Source organism: Oncorhynchus kisutch, linkage group LG20 (assembly GCF_002021735.2).
Source record: "Oncorhynchus kisutch isolate 150728-3 linkage group LG20, Okis_V2, whole genome shotgun sequence".
Taxonomy (NCBI): domain Eukaryota; kingdom Metazoa; phylum Chordata; class Actinopteri; order Salmoniformes; family Salmonidae; genus Oncorhynchus; species Oncorhynchus kisutch.
This window is the reverse complement of record NC_034193.2, coordinates 45,276,289-45,294,090: the sequence shown is the minus strand read 5'-3', so window position 1 is coordinate 45,294,090 and position 17,802 is coordinate 45,276,289. Positions and strand designations below refer to the sequence as shown.

Genomic DNA, 17,802 nt, shown 5'->3' with positions numbered 1-17,802 from the left:
CCCCCGACACATAAACTACTGCAGCATAAATACTGGAGGCTGAGACAGGAGGGGTCAGGAGACACTGTGGCCCCATCCGAGGACACCCCCGGACAGGGCCAAACAGGAAGGATATAACCCCACCCACTTTGCCAAAGCACAGCCCCCACACCACTAGAGGGATATCTTCAACCACCAACCTACCATCCTGAGACAAGGCTGAGTATAGCCCACAAAGATCTCCACCATGGCACAACCCAAGGGGGGGCACCAACCCAGACAGGATGACCACATCAGTGAATCAACCCACTCAGGTGACGCACCCCTTCCAGGGACGGCATGAGAGAGCCCCAGTAAGCCAGTGACTCAGCCCCTGTAATAGGGTTAGAGGCAGAGAATCCCAGTGGAAAGAGGGGAACTGGCCAGGCAGAGACAGCAAGGGCGGTTCGTTGCTCCAGAGCCTTTCCTTTCACCTTCCCACTCCTGGGCCAGACTACACTCAATCATATGACCCACTGAAGAGATGAGTCTTCAGTAAAGACTCGGTTGAGACCGAGTTTGCGTCTCTGACATGGGTAGGCAGACCGTTCCATAAAAATGGAGCTCTATAGGAGAAAGCCCTGCCTCCAGCTGTTTGCTTATGAATTCTAGGGACAATTAGGAGGCCTGCGTCTTGTGACCGTAGCGTGCGTGTAGGTATGTACGGCAGGACCAAATCAGAGAGATAGGTAGGAGCAAGCCCATGTAATGCTTTGTAGGTTAGCAGTAAAACCTTGAAATCAGCCCTTGCTTTGACAGGAAGCCAGTGTAGGGAGGCTAGCACTGGAGTAATATGATCACATTTTTTGGTTCTAGTCAGGATTCTAGCAGCCATATTTAGCACTAACTGAAGTTTATTTAGTGCTTTATCCGGGTAGCCGGAAAGTAGAGCATTGCAGTAGTCTAACCTAGAAGTGACAAAAGCATGGATTAATTTTTCTGCATCATTTTTGGACAGAAAGTTTCTGATTTTTGCAATGTTACGTAGATGGAAAATGCTCAGCTACAATGAACCACGTTTCTCGTAGAGGGCTGTAAAATAAAAGTTTACCCCAAATCCTATCTATCACCATTTTATTACAATGAGGGGATTCTATTAAACAGGCACGGGTGTACCGGGCTATGGCTCGTCACATGACCGGGCGACCCTGTGAGGGAGGCACACCCTGCTCTAATCGGACAACAATCTGCAGCGCTCGGTTATATTGTCAAGGCAGCATGATCCATCGTTCAGAAACATGGCAATGCAGATAAAGCGTTTTTATCAAAAGGAATCCCTTTTGCATGTGAAAACACAGAATCCTACGCATTACTCCATGTGCTGTTGGATCCTGTGTTTTACATTATAGCCATTACCATATATATGATTGAATATTATCTGTGGATGTATGTATGTGTTATGCAACATAGCTGACTTGAAACATTGTTAAAAGCTTCAGGGCCATGGGCCTTTCTCATGATGGAAAAAAGACAGGAACTGTGCAATGAGTTAGGGGTGGCACATTCAGAGCGTGGTGTTGCGAGAACAAGCGGTCGTTTGTTAGATAACAGGAGCCAGGTGCGAGATAACGGTATGGAGCATGAGAGCCTGGATGTTCTTCACATCTAACAACAGAAGCGCCAAGAGGCGGGGACCCGCCTGAGCGCCTGCAATAGGCTCAGCAAGTTTAAACCACGCCCAGTCTCTACTGTGATAGGCCAACAGACGTGTTGGAACTGTCTATCACAGTATAAAGAATACTGTTTTACATACGTCTTGTCAATTCCCTGTTCTGCCCTGCATGGTATTACAGTGAGCCCGTATATACGAAAGTTGCATTTGCCATTTATTACTTAGCTAATAAAAAATACATAGTATAAAATCGGTGACTCATTGTTATAATTATCCTGATACCAGATTCGAATTTACGCAACCCTAACAGTGCTTAACCTACCTTACTTTTGTATTGAGACAACTTTGTCATTGGCCAGAAAAGTACAATCACTTTTCACCCGGTGCTAACTATGCCTACTCAGGCGTCCAAAGCAGATTAACAGAATACCTTCAACGATTTATCGTCATTCTTTCTACAGCCCAGTGGGTGAAAGCGTGAGAAATTTGGTCCAAAGACATGTCATTTTGGTCACGTGGTGTCTCCTCAGATCTTTGGTTTCTCCCTCACATACAGTCATTATCTTGTGCACCGGTCTATTGCCGTAACGTCAGCAGGCAAAATGAGAAGGGTCTGACTGCGGCCCGGCAGTGAAACTCCAGGGAAGAACCGCCCAGGAAAACCAAATCCCTCTCCAGCTTCTCTTTCTATTGGCTCCTGACGACTTCGTTGTTCTGGCACTGGGCGGATTCGATTATGCTGAGCCGTGGGGCACCAGGTAAAGGCCCGTTACGTCATCGGGCGAAAGCGGAGAGGGAGGAGTGCAGCCGCATTCTCAAATAGAATAGTAATCTGTGCCGCTCTGTCATTTTGTCAACAAGGCAGAATGGTGCAGCATCCATTTTTTTCAATAAAATAAATGTTAGAATTTTCTATCTAATTTTCATTGGGATGGTAGATCAATCTCAAAAGCAATCACTTTTGCAAGTGAAAAAACTTTGAACAGGGCTTTGAACAGGGTACATGGCTCACGCCCAGAAGGCAGCCTGGTTCCAAAACTAATGCAATCAACTTTCACCTGGTACAAAACACACCTACTCAGGCGCCCGGGCGAGATTAAACAAACCCCCTCATTGTAGCTGAGCATAACCCTTTTCCTAACCTGCCTAGGTGACTCCTGCCCCGTAGCACTCACATCTGTAGCCACTTCAATTCACATATCCGCCCCAACAGATCCACAGATGACGCAATCTCTATTGCACTCCACACTGCCCTTTCCCACCTGGACAAAAGGAACACCTATGTGAGACTACAGCTCAGTGTTCAACACCATAGTGCCCTCCACGCTCATCACTAAGCTAAGGACCCTGGGACTGAACAACTCCCTCTGCAACTGGATCCTGGACTTCCTGACAGGTCGCCCCCAAGTGGTGAGGGTAGGCAACAACACATTTACCACACTGACCCTCAACACTGGGGCCCCTCTGGAGTGTGTGCTTAGTCCCTTCTTGTACTCCCTGTTCACCCACAACTGCGTGGCCACGCACGACTCCAACACCATTATTAAGTTTGCTGACTACACAACAGTGGTAGGCCTGATCACAGACGACGAGACAGCCTATAGGGAGGAGGTCAGAGACCTGGCAGTGTGGTGCCAGGACAACAACCTCTCCCTCAACGTAAGCAAGACAAAGGAGCTGATCGTGGACTACAAGAAAAGGAGGGCTGAGCAAACCCCCATTCACATCGACGAGGCTGTAGGGGAGTGGATCGAGAGCTTCAAGTTCCTTAGTCTCCACATCGCTAAGGACCTATCATGGTTCAAACACACCCCCTCAGGAGGCTGAAAAGATTTGGCATGGGACCTCAGATACTACACTGCTCAAAAAAATAAAGGGAACACTTAAACAACACAATGTAACTCCAAGTCAATCACACTTCTGTGAAATCAAACTGTCCACTTAGGAAGCAACGCTGATTGACAATACATTTCACATGCTGTTGTGCAAATGGAATAGACAACAGGTGGAAATTATAGGCAATTAGCAAGACACCCCCAATAAAGGAGTGGTTCTGCAGGTGCTGACCCCAGACCACTTCTCAGTTCCTATGCTTCCTGGCTGATGTTTTGGTCACTTTTGAATGCTGGCGGTGCTTTCACTCTAGTGGTAGCATGAGACGGAGTCTACAAACCACACAAGTGGCTCCGGTAGAGCAGCTCATCCAGGATGGCACATCAATGCGAACTGTGGCAAGAAGGTTTGCTGTGTCTGTCAGCGTAGTGTCCAGAGCATGGAGGCGCTACCAGGAGACAGGCCAGGAGGAGCCGGAGGAGCACTGCCAGAGCCCTGCAAAATTATTATTATTATTATTATTTACCTTTATTTAACCAGGTAGGCAAGTTGAGAACAAGTTCTCATTTACAATTGCGACCTGGCCAAGATAAAGCAAAGCAGTTCGACAGATAAAACGACACAGAGTTACACATGGAGTAAAAACAAACATACAGTCAATAATGCAGTATAAACAAGTCTATATACAATGTGAGCAAATGAGGTGAGAAGGGAGGTAAAGGCAAAAAAGGCCATGATGGCAAAGTAAATACAATATAGCAAGTAAAATACTGGAATGGTAGTTTTGCAATGGAAGAATGTGCAAAGTAGAAATAAAAAATAATGGGGTGCAAAGGAGCAAAATAAATAAATAAATAAAAATTAAATACAGTTGGGAAAGAGGTAGTTGTTTGGGCTAAATTATAGGTGGGCTATGTACAGGTGCAGTAATCTGTGAGCTGCTCTGACAGTTGGTGCTTAAAGCTAGTGAGGGAGATAAGTGTTTCCAGTTTCAGAGATTTTTGTAGTTCGTTCCAGTCATTGGCAGCAGAGAACTGGAAGGAGAGGCGGCCAAAGAAAGAATTGGTTTTGGGGGTGACTAGAGAGATATACCTGCTGGAGCGTGTGCTACAGGTGGGAGATGCTATGGTGACCAGCGAGCTGAGATAAGGGGGGACTTTACCTAGCAGGGTCTTGTAGATGACATGGAGCCAGTGGGTTTGGCGACGAGTATGAAGCGAGGGCCAGCCAACGAGAGCGTACAGGTCGCAATGGTGGGTAGTATATGGGGCTTTGGTGATAAAACGGATTGCACTGTGATAGACTGCATCCAATTTGTTGAGTAGGGTATTGGAGGCTATTTTGTAAATGACATCGCCAAAGTCGAGGATTGGTAGGATGGTCAGTTTTACAAGGGTATGTTTGGCAGCATGAGTGAAGGATGCTTTGTTGCGAAATAGGAAGCCAATTCTAGATTTAACTTTGGATTGGAGATGTTTGATATGGGTCTGGAAGGAGAGTTTACAGTCTCACCAGACACCTAAGTATTTGTAGTTGTCCACGTATTCTAAGTCAGAGCCGTCCAGAGTAGTGATGTTGGACAGGCGGGTAGGTGCAGGTAGCGATCGGTTGAAGAGCATGCATTTAGTTTTACTTGTATTTAAGAGCAATTGGAGGCCACGGAAGGAGAGTTGTATGGCATTGAAGCTTGCCTGGAGGGTTGTTAACACAGTGTCCAAAGAAGGGCCGGAAGTATACAGAATGGTGTCGTCTGCGTAGAGGTGGATCAGGGACTCACCAGCAGCAAGAGCGACCTCATTGATGTATACAGAGAAGAGAGTCGGTCCAAGAATTGAACCTTGTGGCACCCCCATAGAGACTGCCAGAGGTCCAAAATGACCTCCAGCAGGCCACAAATGTGCATGTGTCTGCTCAAACGGTCAAAAACAGACTCCATGAGGGTGGTATGAGGGCCCGACGTCCACAGGTGGGGGTTGTGCTTACAGCCCAACACCATGCAGGACGTTTGGCAATTGCCAGAGAACACCACGATTGGCAAATTCGCCACTGGCGCCCTGTGCTCTTCACAGATGAAAGCAGGTTCACACTGAGCACATGTGACAGAGAGTCTGGAGACGCCATGGAGAACGTTCTGCTGCCTGCAACATCCTCCAGCATGACCGGTTTGGCGGTGGGTCAGTCATGGTGTGGGGTGGCATTTCTTTGGGGGGCCGCACAGCCCTCTATGTGCTCGCCAGAGGTAGCCTGACTGCCATTAGGTACCGAGATGAGATCCTCAGACCCCTTGTGAGACCATATGCTGGTGCGGTTGGCCCTGGGTTCCTCCTAATGCAAGACAATGCTAGACCTCATGTGGCTGGTAAGTTGGTGGTTGAAGATATCCCTCTAGTGGTGTGCGGCCTGTGCTTTGGCAAAGTGGGTGGGGTTATATCCTTCCTGTTTGGCTGTGTACTCGGATGGGTCCACAGTGTCTCCTGACCCCTCCTGTCTCAGCCTCCAGTATTTATGCTGCAGTAGTTTATGTGTCGGGGGGCTGGGGTCAGTTTGTTATATCTGGAGTACTTCTCCTGCCCTATTCGGTGTCCTGTGTGAATCTAAGTGTGCGTTCTCTAATTCTCTCCTTCTCTCTCTCGGAGGACCTGAGCCCTAGGACCATGCCCCAGGATTACCTGACATGATGACTCCTTGCTGTCCCCAGTCCACCTGGCCGTGCTGCTGCTCCAGTTTCAACTGTTCTGCCTTCTTATTATTCGAACATGCTGATCATTTATGAACATTTGAACATCTTGGCCATGTTCTGTTATCTCCACCCGGCACAGCCAGAAGAGGACTGGCCACCCCACATATACTCTCTCTAATTCTCTCTTTTTTTCTCTCTCTCTGAGGACCTGAGCCCTAGGACCATGCCCCAGGACTACCTGACATGATGACTCCTTGCTGTCCCCAGTCCATCTGACCGTGCTGCTGCTCCAGTTTCAACTGTTCTGCCTTATTATTATACGACCATGCTGGTCATTTATGAACATTTGAACATCTTGGCCATGTTCTGTTATAATCTCCACCCGGCACAGCCAGAAGAGGACTGGCCACCCCACATAGCCTGGTTCCTCTCTAGGTTTCTTCCTAGGTTTTGGCCTTTCTAGTTTTTCCTAGCCACCGTGCTTCTACACCTGCATTGCTTGCTGTTTGGGGTTTTAGGCTGGGTTTCTGTACAGCACTTTGAGATATCAGCTGATGTACGAAGGGCTATATAAATAAATTTGATTTGATTTGGCTGGAGTGTGTCAGCAGTTCCTGCAAGAGGAAGGCATTGATACTGTGGACTGGCCCGCCCGTTCCCCAGACCTGAATCCAATTGAGCACATCTGGGACATCATGTCTCGCTCCTTCCACCAACGCCACGTTGCACCACAGACTGTACATGAGTTGGCGGATGCTTTAGTCCAGGTCTGGGAGGAGATCCCTCAGGAGACCATTCGCCACCTCATCAAGAGCATGCCCATTACATCAAAGTTGGATCAGCCTGTAGTGTGGTTTTCCATTTTAATTTTAATCCAGACCTCCAGGGGTTGATAAATTTGATTTCCATTGATAATTTTTGTGTGATTTTTGTTGTCAGCACATTCAACTATGTAAAGAAAAATGTATTTAATAAGAATATTTCATTCATTCAGATCTAGGATGTGTTATTTTAATGTTCCCTTTATTTTTTGGAGCAGTGTATAAAGGTTCTTCAGCTGCACCATCGAGAGCATCCTGACAAGTTGCATTTTCCTACCTACCTACTTAAAAAAATATTTTTTTACTGCATTGTTGGTTAAGGGCTACAGGCTCAAAAGTAAGCATTTCACGGTAAGGTCTTCAAATCAAATTTCATTAGTCACATGCGCTGAATACAACAGGTGTAGGTAGACCTTACAGTGAATTGCTTACTTACGAGCTCCTAACCAACAGTGCATTTCCCCAAAAATATGGGTAAGAATAAGAGATTAAAAGTAACAAGTAATTATAGAGCAGCAGTGAAAAATAACAATATATACAGGGGGTTCCTGGTACAGAGTCAATGTGCAGGGGCACTGGTTAGTTGAGATAGTATGTACATGTAGGTAGAGTTATTAGTGACTATGCATAGATGACAACAGGGGGGTCAATGCAAATAGTCTGGGTAGCCATTTGACTAGATGTTCATGAGTCTTATGGCTTGGGGGTAGAAGCTGTTTGTATTCAGCACATGTGACAAATACCATTTTATTCTCCTAATCTGCTAGGTTAATTCACATAACCTGCTTCGTTAGTTCTCCTAACCTGTACGTTAATTATCCTAATCCGCTACTTTAGTTCTATTAACCTGCTACATTAATTCGCCGAAACTGCGATGTACATTTTCCTAACTACATTTTCCTGACTATTTCCTTCTACGATAATTATCCTAACCTGCTGTGTAGGCTAAACAAACCATCTGTGCCGACAAATTATCATAACATTGGCTGCCTCCTGGGTTTGAGCCAGGTGCTCCTTTCAAAACGCCAGCTAAATGGGTCCCAAACAAAAGTGACATTGTTAAGCACGTGGAGTAATGAGTAGGATTCTGTTTTCACATGCAAAAGTGATTGCTCTCGATAAAAACGTTTCATCTGCCTTACCAATGAAAACTCTTTGAAAATTCAAACATATTGTAAGGAAAGGAGATGTATGCATCATGATGTAGACAACATGACCGATCGCAGCAATTACTGTTCGATTTGAGATTGCGCTCCTCCCTCGCTGCTTTTTCCCGTTCACGACCGGTGCCCCGTGGTTCAGCATAATCGAATACGCCCATTTGTGTATCTGCAGTGAATATGGCGGATGCGGAAGGGGAGTCGCTGGAGTCTTGGCTCAGTGAGTTACATGCTTGGAAATGAAATGATATGTAATTCTTTATGAATCGTTTTAATGTTCAACAATTTGGCCATTCACAACCACATCACCAGTGTCAGCTGGAATGCACATTTTATGCAAATGTCAACAATGGCTATTTTCATTTATTTATCGTGTTTTTGAGTCAATGTTTGGGGCATGAGAGGTTTCTTCCAATGAGCTAACGTTAGCTAGCTATTTTGGCAACAACAGTTCATGTTCACGACCCTTTATTGACTCTGGTTAGGTAGCTAGCTAACTAAGCTTCTATTTTTTGCTAGTTGTCAAGATTTTAGGTGTTAGTTTGCTAGCTAGATAGCTTAGCAACTACTGTAACTACTGTAGTTGTTTACAAATTAACCTCCAGCTGGCTACACAACTCTGTGACTAGCTAACTGCCTACCTAGCTACCTAATTTCCTGCAAGGGCTGCCGGCATTCGACTAGATCTTGCAGTGCTTGCGTCAAGACAAATGTGCAGTAATACATGACATGTTTGGCTTTTATCACATTCAGGAGTCAGCCATGAGCAGTTCTTTTTTTATTATAAAGGAGCCTATGAAAACGCAGTCAGGGATATATATTCATGTGATCCTTCCCCCTTGCAGACAAGGCCACCAACCCATCCAACAGGCAGGAAGACTGGGAGTATATTTTAGGATTCTGTGACCAAATCAATAAGGAATTGGAAGGGTATGGATGCTTTTTCTGTGCTCTTCAAGTAACGTTACTGCAGTTCCCCTGGATCATATTTCAGAAGCTGAACTCATTTCTTCAGTGTTACGGTAGTAATCTCATTGTAATCCATAGGGTTTTCTGAAGATGTGATGGTTTTAACTTTTTATTGTTGTCAACTGCAACATCTCAAATTAGGCTAATTTGGAACTGTTGAATCGTTTGAGATTTGTTCTGATATTATATGATTTTAATTTCAGCCCACAGATTGCTGTGAGATTGTTAGCCCATAAAATCCAGTCCCCACAAGAATGGGAGGCGATACAGGCTTTGATGGTGCGTAACATCCCACTCTTACATTGAGTATTTAATTTATCACTAGGCATATAATTCTTGGAGCTCTAACATGGACTACTTAAATCTGCAGGTTTTAGAGGCTTGCATGAAGAACTGCGGGAAAAGGTTTCACAACGAAGTTGGGAAATTTAGGTTTCTAAATGAACTCATCAAAGTGGTGTCACCTAAAGTAAGTAGATAACTGTTTTGTATTGGTCCTTAATCCCATAGTTCTGTTATGTCATTTGTTGCTTTGTTAAAATGGAATCCATCCAGCTGAACCCTGTTCCTGTTCCAGTATCTCGGTGACAGAGTGTCAGAGGTGGTGAAGAAGAGAGTGGTAGATATGCTCTTCAGCTGGACGCTCTCTCTGCCCGATGAGGCTAAGATCAGTGAAGCTTATCAAATGCTGAAGAAACAAGGTAGTATTTCAACATTTAAAAATGACCCTATTTCAGGTTTTCATTGGTATTTAGCCTATACTGTAAAGTCGCCATGGCACTTTTAACTGTTGCCTTTTTTCAGGTATTGTCACAGTTGACCCCGAAGTTCCTCTGGATAAGACACTGATGCTTTCGCCCCCCTCCTGGCCCAAGAATCCTGTGTTTGAGAACGAGGAGAAGAGCAAGGTGAGCTGTTTCCTTCTTATGATGTTTGATGGAAGATCTTTGTATACGGATGCTATGAATTTACTTTGTGAAGAACGTTTGAATTGTGTTATCTTTCAAAAATATTTGTTTGAATTCTGTCTTTGGGATGCAAATAGCATAGGCTAGATAGATTATGGCTATGTCATGACAATAACAATTACACTATGAAAACCCTCCTGACTGTCTCATCCTCTTTCTCATTGGTCCTGGCGTGTTTGCTTTTCAGAGCTTGACGTTGGTCTATGATCAAGCAATGTTTTCTCAAGCCCTGGGATATGTCACAGGGCTTAGCTGCTGTGACTGGACCCTACTGTGGGAAACAGACTAGAGTACTAGAGACTGACTTATTATTATCCTCTCTCTCTGTAGCGACTGGCTGAGCTTCTGAAGAGCAAAAAGCCTGAGGATCTACAGGAGGCCAACCGCCTCATCAAAAACATGGTCAAAGAGGTTAGCCTACATGTATCATCATACAGACATGCATCCAGTGATCGAGGCAGTAGTTGTGTAAACAGAGTTGCTACACAAGCATCATAATGACGTTGACAACGACCATAATGTCATAATGTCATAATCACCATAAAGTGATTGAATCCGGCCCTCTGTCAGTCACTGTGTCCCAGTGGGTTTAAGGCAGGCATGTGCTGTGTTTCAGGATGAGGTGAGGCTGCAGAGAGCATCGAAGCGCAGCGGCACTCTGGAGGAGGTCAACAACAGTGTTAAACTGCTCAACGAGATGCTCAGCCACTTCAGCAGGGACCAATCAACAGATGGCGACAAGGAGCTTATCAAAGTTGGTCCACATCTTACTTCCCTATCACTATTGTAGACTCTTCCCCCCTCAAAAATATTGAGATGGACACTTTTTATAGATGAACTTCGTGGAAAATAAAATCACTTCCAAGACAATGAAAGTTTGCCTGAAAAATCTGTATTTTGTTGTTAATACACTTTGGAAGCATATATGAAATGTGATGTCATCACATAATATTATTATTGGTGTTGCTTTTTCATTTCAGGAGCTTTACGGTGACTGTGACAAGTTGAGGGGGACTGTGTTCAAGCTGGCCACAGAGACAGAGGACAATGATAGCAGCTTAGGTAACCAACATGCCATCTTATTGGCCGTAATAGTCAAATCCCTCCCATTGGTCTTATTGATTGGTTGGATGAGCCTTCATTGTGACCTTTGACCTCTCGTGACCCCCAGGTGACATATTGCAGGCCAGCGATGACCTGTCCCGCGTCATCAACTCCTATAAGAGGATTGTGGAGGGACAGACTGTCAATGGAGAGATGGAGACACTTGGACCATCAACTACTACACAATGTAAGAACATGAGGGTTCACAGATTTTATTTTCTACCAGGGATTGTCCACCTTTTCCTTTCTGAGGCCCAGGTCTGAGGATTCTTTACAAAAGTATAAGCCCCCCTTCATCTGAGAACACATTGGTGTCTTATTGTATTTACCATCTTGGACTGTTTCACCCTCATCTTGTGAACTTCACAAATCATGATAGCAGCAACAAATAAGTGAAACTCAATCAATCTCTTTCCTTCGCTGGCCAGGTACCAAAGACAGCAACCAGTCTGAGATCCTGATAGACCTGGCTGGTCTGGACCTCCAGAGCCCCTCCCCACCTGAGCATCCTCCTCTAGCCCAGCACCCAGACCTCATCCCAGCCGACCTACTGTACGGGTCTGCACCCCTCCAGGATCTTCAGGCCTGCCCTGTCATGGAGGACTCCAGCCCCAGCAAACCCTCTGCCGCACTGTCTCTACTGGACGAAGAGCTCCTCTCTCTAGGTACAGCACAGCACATCCTGTATCAGCACCTTTATGTCTTGCATCTGTTAAGAAAGCATTAGTCTTTGTGATTCATGTTTTTGACATTGAATTCACATAGTAGACTCACCTAATCCCCACATATATTGCCAAAGTCTCTCCTTCTTCTGGGAAATGTGGGTTTTCTTGATAGAACAGGATAAAAAAATTACTGATATATGGACTGTTTGTTTGTTTCAGGACTTAATGACCCAGTTCCTGCAAAAGATGACTTGAATAATCTGTGGACGACATTTTTGCAGGTAAATGGTCATTTTCAAGTGTCCTAACCAGTCAATACTTTCAGAAGCATTTATCTGGTAGAAATATTTATCCTTCCTTGAAATATTGATCTTAACAATATTAGCATGACACACATTGTTTAATGTGATGTTAAACCCTTTCTCTTCCAGGCTCCCAACCCAGTTTTGGACCTGTTTGGCAGCGCCCTGCCAGCTACTGTATTCTCTGCAGCTTCTACGACAGCCGCCAGTTTGGACCACTTAGGAACTTCTACAACAGAGCCTGTTTCTAAGACAGCCGCCCCTGTCAGTTACCCACAATCCTCAGTGGCGGCCTCCTTACCCTACCCAAGTGCTGCTGCCCAGGCGGTCTCCGCCTCCCTGAACCACAGTCTGCAGGACCTGGCCATGTTGGATCTGGGCAGCCCCAAGAGGTGCTTATCTCCACTACCAATCATACTTTATGTTCCTGTGAAGGCTAGATGCTAGATAACATGTAGCACACCATGTAACTGTGAGGCTTGAAAGTGGATACTGAAGTAACATTTAAATGCCACCAACTACACTGCTCAAAAAAATAAAGGGAACACTAAAATAAGACATCCTAGATCTGAATGAATGAAATATTCTTATTAAATACTTTTTTCTTTACATAGTTGAATATGCTGACAACAAAATCACACAAATTATCAATGGAAATCAAATTTATCAACCCATGGAGGGCTGGATTTGGAGTCACACTCAAAATTAAAGTGGAAAACCACACTACAGGCTGATCCAACTTTGATGTAATGTCCTTAAAACAAGTCAAAATGAGGCTCAGTAGTGTGTGTGGCCTCCACGTGCCTGTATGACCTCCCTACAATGCCTGGGCATGCTCTTGATGAGGTGGCGAATGGTCTCCTGAGGGATCTCCTCCCAGACCTGGACTAAAGCATCCGCCAACTCATGTACAGTCTGTGGTGCAACGTGGCGTTGGTGGATGGAGCGAGACATGATGTCACAGATTTGCTCAATTGGATTCAGGTCTGGGGAACGGGCGGGCCAGTCCATAGCATCAATGCCTTCCTCTTGCAGGAACTGCTGACACACTCCAGCCACATGAGGTCTAGCATTGTCTTGCATTAGGAGGAACCCAGGGCCAACCGCACCAGCATATGGTCTCACAAGGGGTCTGAGGATCTCATCTCGGTACCTAATGGCAGTCAGGCTACCTCTGGCAAGCACATAGAGGGCTGTGCGGCCCCCCAAAGAAATGCCACCCCACACCATGACTGACCCACCGCCAAACCGGTCATGCTGGAGGATGTTGCAGGCAGCAGAACGTTCTCCATGGCGTCTCCAGACTCTCTGTCACATGTGCTCAGTGTGAACCTGCTTTCATCTGTGAAGAGCACAGGGTGCCAGTGGCGAATTTGACAATCTTGGTGTTCTCTGGCAAATGCCAAACATCCTGCACGGTGTTGGGCTGTAAGCACAACCCCCACCTGTGGACGTCGGGCCCTCATACCACCCTCATGGAGTCTGTTTCTGACCGTTTGAGCAGACGCATGCACATTTGTTGCCTGCTGGAGGTCATTTTGCAGGGCTCTGGCAGTGCTCCTCCGGCTCCTCCTTGCACAAAGGCGGAGGTAGCGGTCCTGCTGCTGGGTTGTTGCCCTCCTATGGCCTCCTCCACGTCTCCTGATGTACTGGCCTGTCTCCTGGTAGCGCCTCCATGCTCTGGACACTACGCTGACAGACACAGCAAACCTTCTTGCCACATCTCGCATTGATGTGCCATCCTGGATGAGCTGCACTACCTGAGCCACTTGTGTGGGTTGTAGACTCCGTCTCATGCTACCACTAGAGTGAAAGCACCGCCAGCATTCAAAAGTGACCAAAACATCAGCCAGGAAGCATAGGAACTGAGAAGTGGTCTGTGGTCACCACCTGCAGAACCACTCCTTTATTGGGGGTGTCTTGCTAATTGCCTATAATTTCCACCTGTTGTCTATTCCATTTTGCACAACCGCATGTGAAATGTATTGTCAATCAGTGTTACTTCCTAAGTGGACAGTTTGATTTCACAGAAGTGTGATTGACTTGGAGTTACATTGTGTTTAAGTGTTCCCTTTATTTTTTTGAGCCAATTGGTGTTATTGCTTGATCTATTATTTTGAGTGTATGCAGTAGGGATGGGCGGTAGAGAGTACAGTTTTAATGTACATCCATCTGTCATCATCTACTATAGCATGTCTGGTGTGATCAACACCGGCGACCTGTTTGGTATGGGTGAGGCTATGGGTGCCACTGCCTCCCCGAGAATTGGGATCCCCGCCTCCAGATCCAGCCCTCTTCCTCTGGGTATCCTACCGGCTGCTGCTGCTGCAGCCCCTACCTTGTCCCCTAAGACCCAGGCTGATGACAGCCCCCTTCTCCGCTCCCTGTCCCCCATCCTGATTCTCCCGCTGGGGCAGGCCAGCCCAACCAAGTTCCCTGAGATCTCCCTAAGTAACGTCCACGTGCCCCTGGAAGTCATCAAGCCAAGTGAGTCCCGGGAAGACCTTAGCCTGCCTTCAGGGGTTTCTGGGTATTGTAGTTTGGTCAACATAGATGGCTCAGTACAATGGCTGGAAGTGCAGATACTGAGTATTTTCTTCCTCTCTCTGTCATTCTGTGATGTGTAAGGCAAGCTGTGTCCTGTGACGGCCTATGATAAAGACGGGGTCCGCGTTCTCCTGCACTTTGCCACCGACTGTCCGCCGGGCCGGCCGGACGTGCTGGTGATGGTGGTGTCCATGCTGAACACGGCACCTCTTCCCGTCAGGAACATAGTTCTACAGGCTGCTGTACCCAAAGTAAGGCTGGCTTGGACAGTGGACACTCGCACTGTTACAACCTATTCAATTACACTGTGGTCTGTACTTACACTGTAGTACAGGGATAATCAACTAGATTCAGCCGTGGGCTAATTCTTTTTCTTGAGTGGATGGTTGGAGCCAGAACGTAATTACAGATCAATTGTAGACTGCAAGAAGATATCAGAATTTAAAACCTTGCTTACATTTTTATATGACCACATATGTGTGGGAATACTTAGCAACATATCCCCAACATTAAAATCACTTGGAGCTGATTTCCTGGTGTTTTGACCAGTATTTTTTGTCCAACAATGGAGAGAAAAAAGTTTGCTCAGAACCTGGGGGGCCAATTAAAACCAACGCTGCCAGTTGGGGAACCCTGCTGTAGTTGGGGAAAAGAACTCATGAGCATCATTATTTTAGCATACTTGAATCCTCGCTCTCCTGACAAGTGAGATGTTCAGTGAGGTACTGCTTTAGACAGGCAGTGAAGTTTGCTCAAACTATAATATTTGTGAGTTAATAAATAAATAAATAAATATAAATCAAAGCCTGTCTTCAAACTGCCACTGATAACCCCCCCCAACACCACCTCCCTGTTTATTCCTTCCCCCTTGCCAGTCGATGAAGGTGAGACTACAACCGCCCTCGGGAACTGACCTGGCGCCCTTTAACCCCATCTTTCCCCCCACCGCCATCACTCAAGTCATGCTTCTGGCCAACCCACTGATGGTGAGAGTCCTCCTAGTGTAGTCAATGAGAGTTATTCATCTGATATTTGCATGAGTTGAAAATGTGGTTATTATAATGTAATAATATATTCCACTTAGTAGATGTTATGGTACAGTGAGTGCATACATTTTGTCTGTGTGATCCCTGCTAAGATTCAGGATCCATTAATCCATCCTTTACTTGTTACTTGGTCTTTATGATTCCTGACATAACCTACCCATGTCTCATATCTCCTGGATCATTTGTGTGCTCTAGTTTGAAATAGAAAGGATGCTACAATGCTAACCTGCAGGCTAAGCTGGCATGCTAACTCTGTGTGTGTCTCTCTCGCAGGAGAAGGTCCGGATGAGATACAAGCTGACGTTCACACTGGGAGAGCAGCAGTGCACAGAGACTGGGGAGGTGGACCAGTTCCCCCCAGCGGAGATATGGGGGGCTCTATAGCCCCCCTAACCGCAAAATGGTGCCAAGGACAATACAGTAACACATGGTGGGGACAGCTTGAGTCAGTTGACACTACAAAGACTATTTGGGGGAGAATCAATGTATTTGTGAATGTTTCATATACTAGTAAGTTATTAAGCGCTATTATCATTGTGCCATTTGTTACATTGTTCTTCTGTTAGGTGTCATTTTAAAACAAAATTTGACTTCATGCCCAATCTTCTCTGAATGGAATTGTTACAGAATTGCTGCACTTTAGAAATGCCGTACAGACTTACAATGTTTGGTTTTAGAGCAGTCATATACACTTGGAAATGTAACTTTCAACAGTCAATAAGAGCCAGCCTAGCATGTGATAAGAGTGGAAGTTATCACATGATATATATCGGGCAGTTACACAAGACTGTTACAATGAACTACCAGTAATTGGACAGGGACAATCTCCCGATTTGTCACAGTCACATGGGAAAGAAGCCCTAGATTAGTAGCATACATGTATCTCTTTTCCACCTGCCCCCTTTCACTTTATTCCAATACAATACCTCGGTAGAAAATGATGGTGCAGATAAATGACAGTACAGATAGCTAAATGCTGAACACTTGCATACTGTCGTTGAGAAGAACTTTGTGAATATATTCAATTGAATTATTTGTATTTTTGGGAGCAGAGCGCTATTTATCTGGTCAGGTGGGATTTTTCTATTTCTACCTATATATTTCTATTAGTGCTATTTTGACATGTTTCAGTTATGGGAGGTGGTGGCCTGCCAAGGTGTGTGACTGTGAATCCTTAAGTATTTATTTATTTTTAGGTGCTTGTCATGAAATTATTGGTTTCCAGAGATGTTGTTAGCGAAGCAAGCTCTGTCTACTGTTTTGAGATCAGTTTACTGCTGAATTCGTCCTTGCATACTGAACTCTTTCCTGCATACTTGACTTTGAATGGCTTGGTAGCAATTTAATATTAGTTTGTAGAAACCTGGGGCTTATCCAGGAGGGTGAAATACCACAGCACTTTCAGATAGACCTGTATTGAGTAGAACGAAGGAGTTTGAATAGGGAAGTTTGTCAGACATTACATTTCTATCTGCGACGTTGTAAACCTTGTATCCCCATTCAAACAGTGCATGGGTGAAGGTGCTTTGCCTGCAGTGGTACAATATGACATGAATCAGTCACTCAAAATAGGGTTTATGGGTGTCCCTTGCAATGTACTAGTATGTAACAAGAGTGTCTGACTATCTATGTCTGTATTCAGTCTGTCTGCGTTCTGAAGCCATTTTCTGTTATCAGTACCAATGTTACAATGGGAGGACTCTTCCAAACCTCAATATAAATTGTTGCTGTATTTATCATCCATTTCAGAGACTGGCAAATTAATTCATGTGCATTAATGTGTGGTTCTTTAATGAGGTTGAACATAAGTATGTATTGTAAATGTATTTTCAAACAGCTGTTTCACCGCATGAAAAATAAAAGTCTTAATTTTAAAGAATTGCCACATTCTGTATGTTCATATGGCTGCCCTAACCTACTTGCGCCCATACAGTCTGATTACCTGCGATGAAACACCTTTAAATAATCAACCCTCTTGGAAAATGTAATTTTACTTTGTATTTTTAAGTTTAGTTTCACACCAACAAGCAACACTGGGCGCACACACTGTAGGTGCTCAGAAATGTAACACTGCACA

The 17,802-nt window shown here is 45.2% G+C and overlaps 1 protein-coding gene across 1 annotated transcript; it reads left to right on the top strand.

The window, feature by feature from the left end:
• The first annotated feature begins 8,144 nt into the window (after positions 1-8,144).
• On the top strand, positions 8,145-17,604 carry LOC109865801 (ADP-ribosylation factor-binding protein GGA3-like). Its single transcript, XM_020454247.2, has 17 exons — positions 8,145-8,344; positions 8,970-9,054; positions 9,297-9,372; positions 9,464-9,562; positions 9,671-9,794; positions 9,898-10,001; positions 10,392-10,472; positions 10,678-10,815; positions 11,042-11,123; positions 11,233-11,352; positions 11,594-11,830; positions 12,050-12,111; positions 12,262-12,524; positions 14,324-14,619; positions 14,761-14,930; positions 15,555-15,665; positions 15,999-17,604. The coding sequence occupies exons 1-17, from the start codon at positions 8,305-8,307 to the stop codon at positions 16,107-16,109; spliced, it is 2,199 nt and encodes a 732-aa protein (XP_020309836.1). The 5' UTR covers positions 8,145-8,304; the 3' UTR covers positions 16,110-17,604.
• Positions 17,605-17,802: the final 198 nt, after the last annotated feature.

Bases quoted from the DNA above. Each gene is read 5' to 3' on its own strand.
- LOC109865801 (XM_020454247.2), top strand. From the start codon at position 8,305: ATGGCGGATGCGGAAGGGGAGTCGCTGGAGTCTTGGCTCA. The intron at 9,563-9,670 runs GTAAGTAGATAA...TTCCTGTTCCAG, and splicing joins TCAAAGTGGTGTCACCTAAA to TATCTCGGTGACAGAGTGTC. The intron at 11,124-11,232 runs GTAACCAACATG...CGTGACCCCCAG, and splicing joins GGACAATGATAGCAGCTTAG to GTGACATATTGCAGGCCAGC.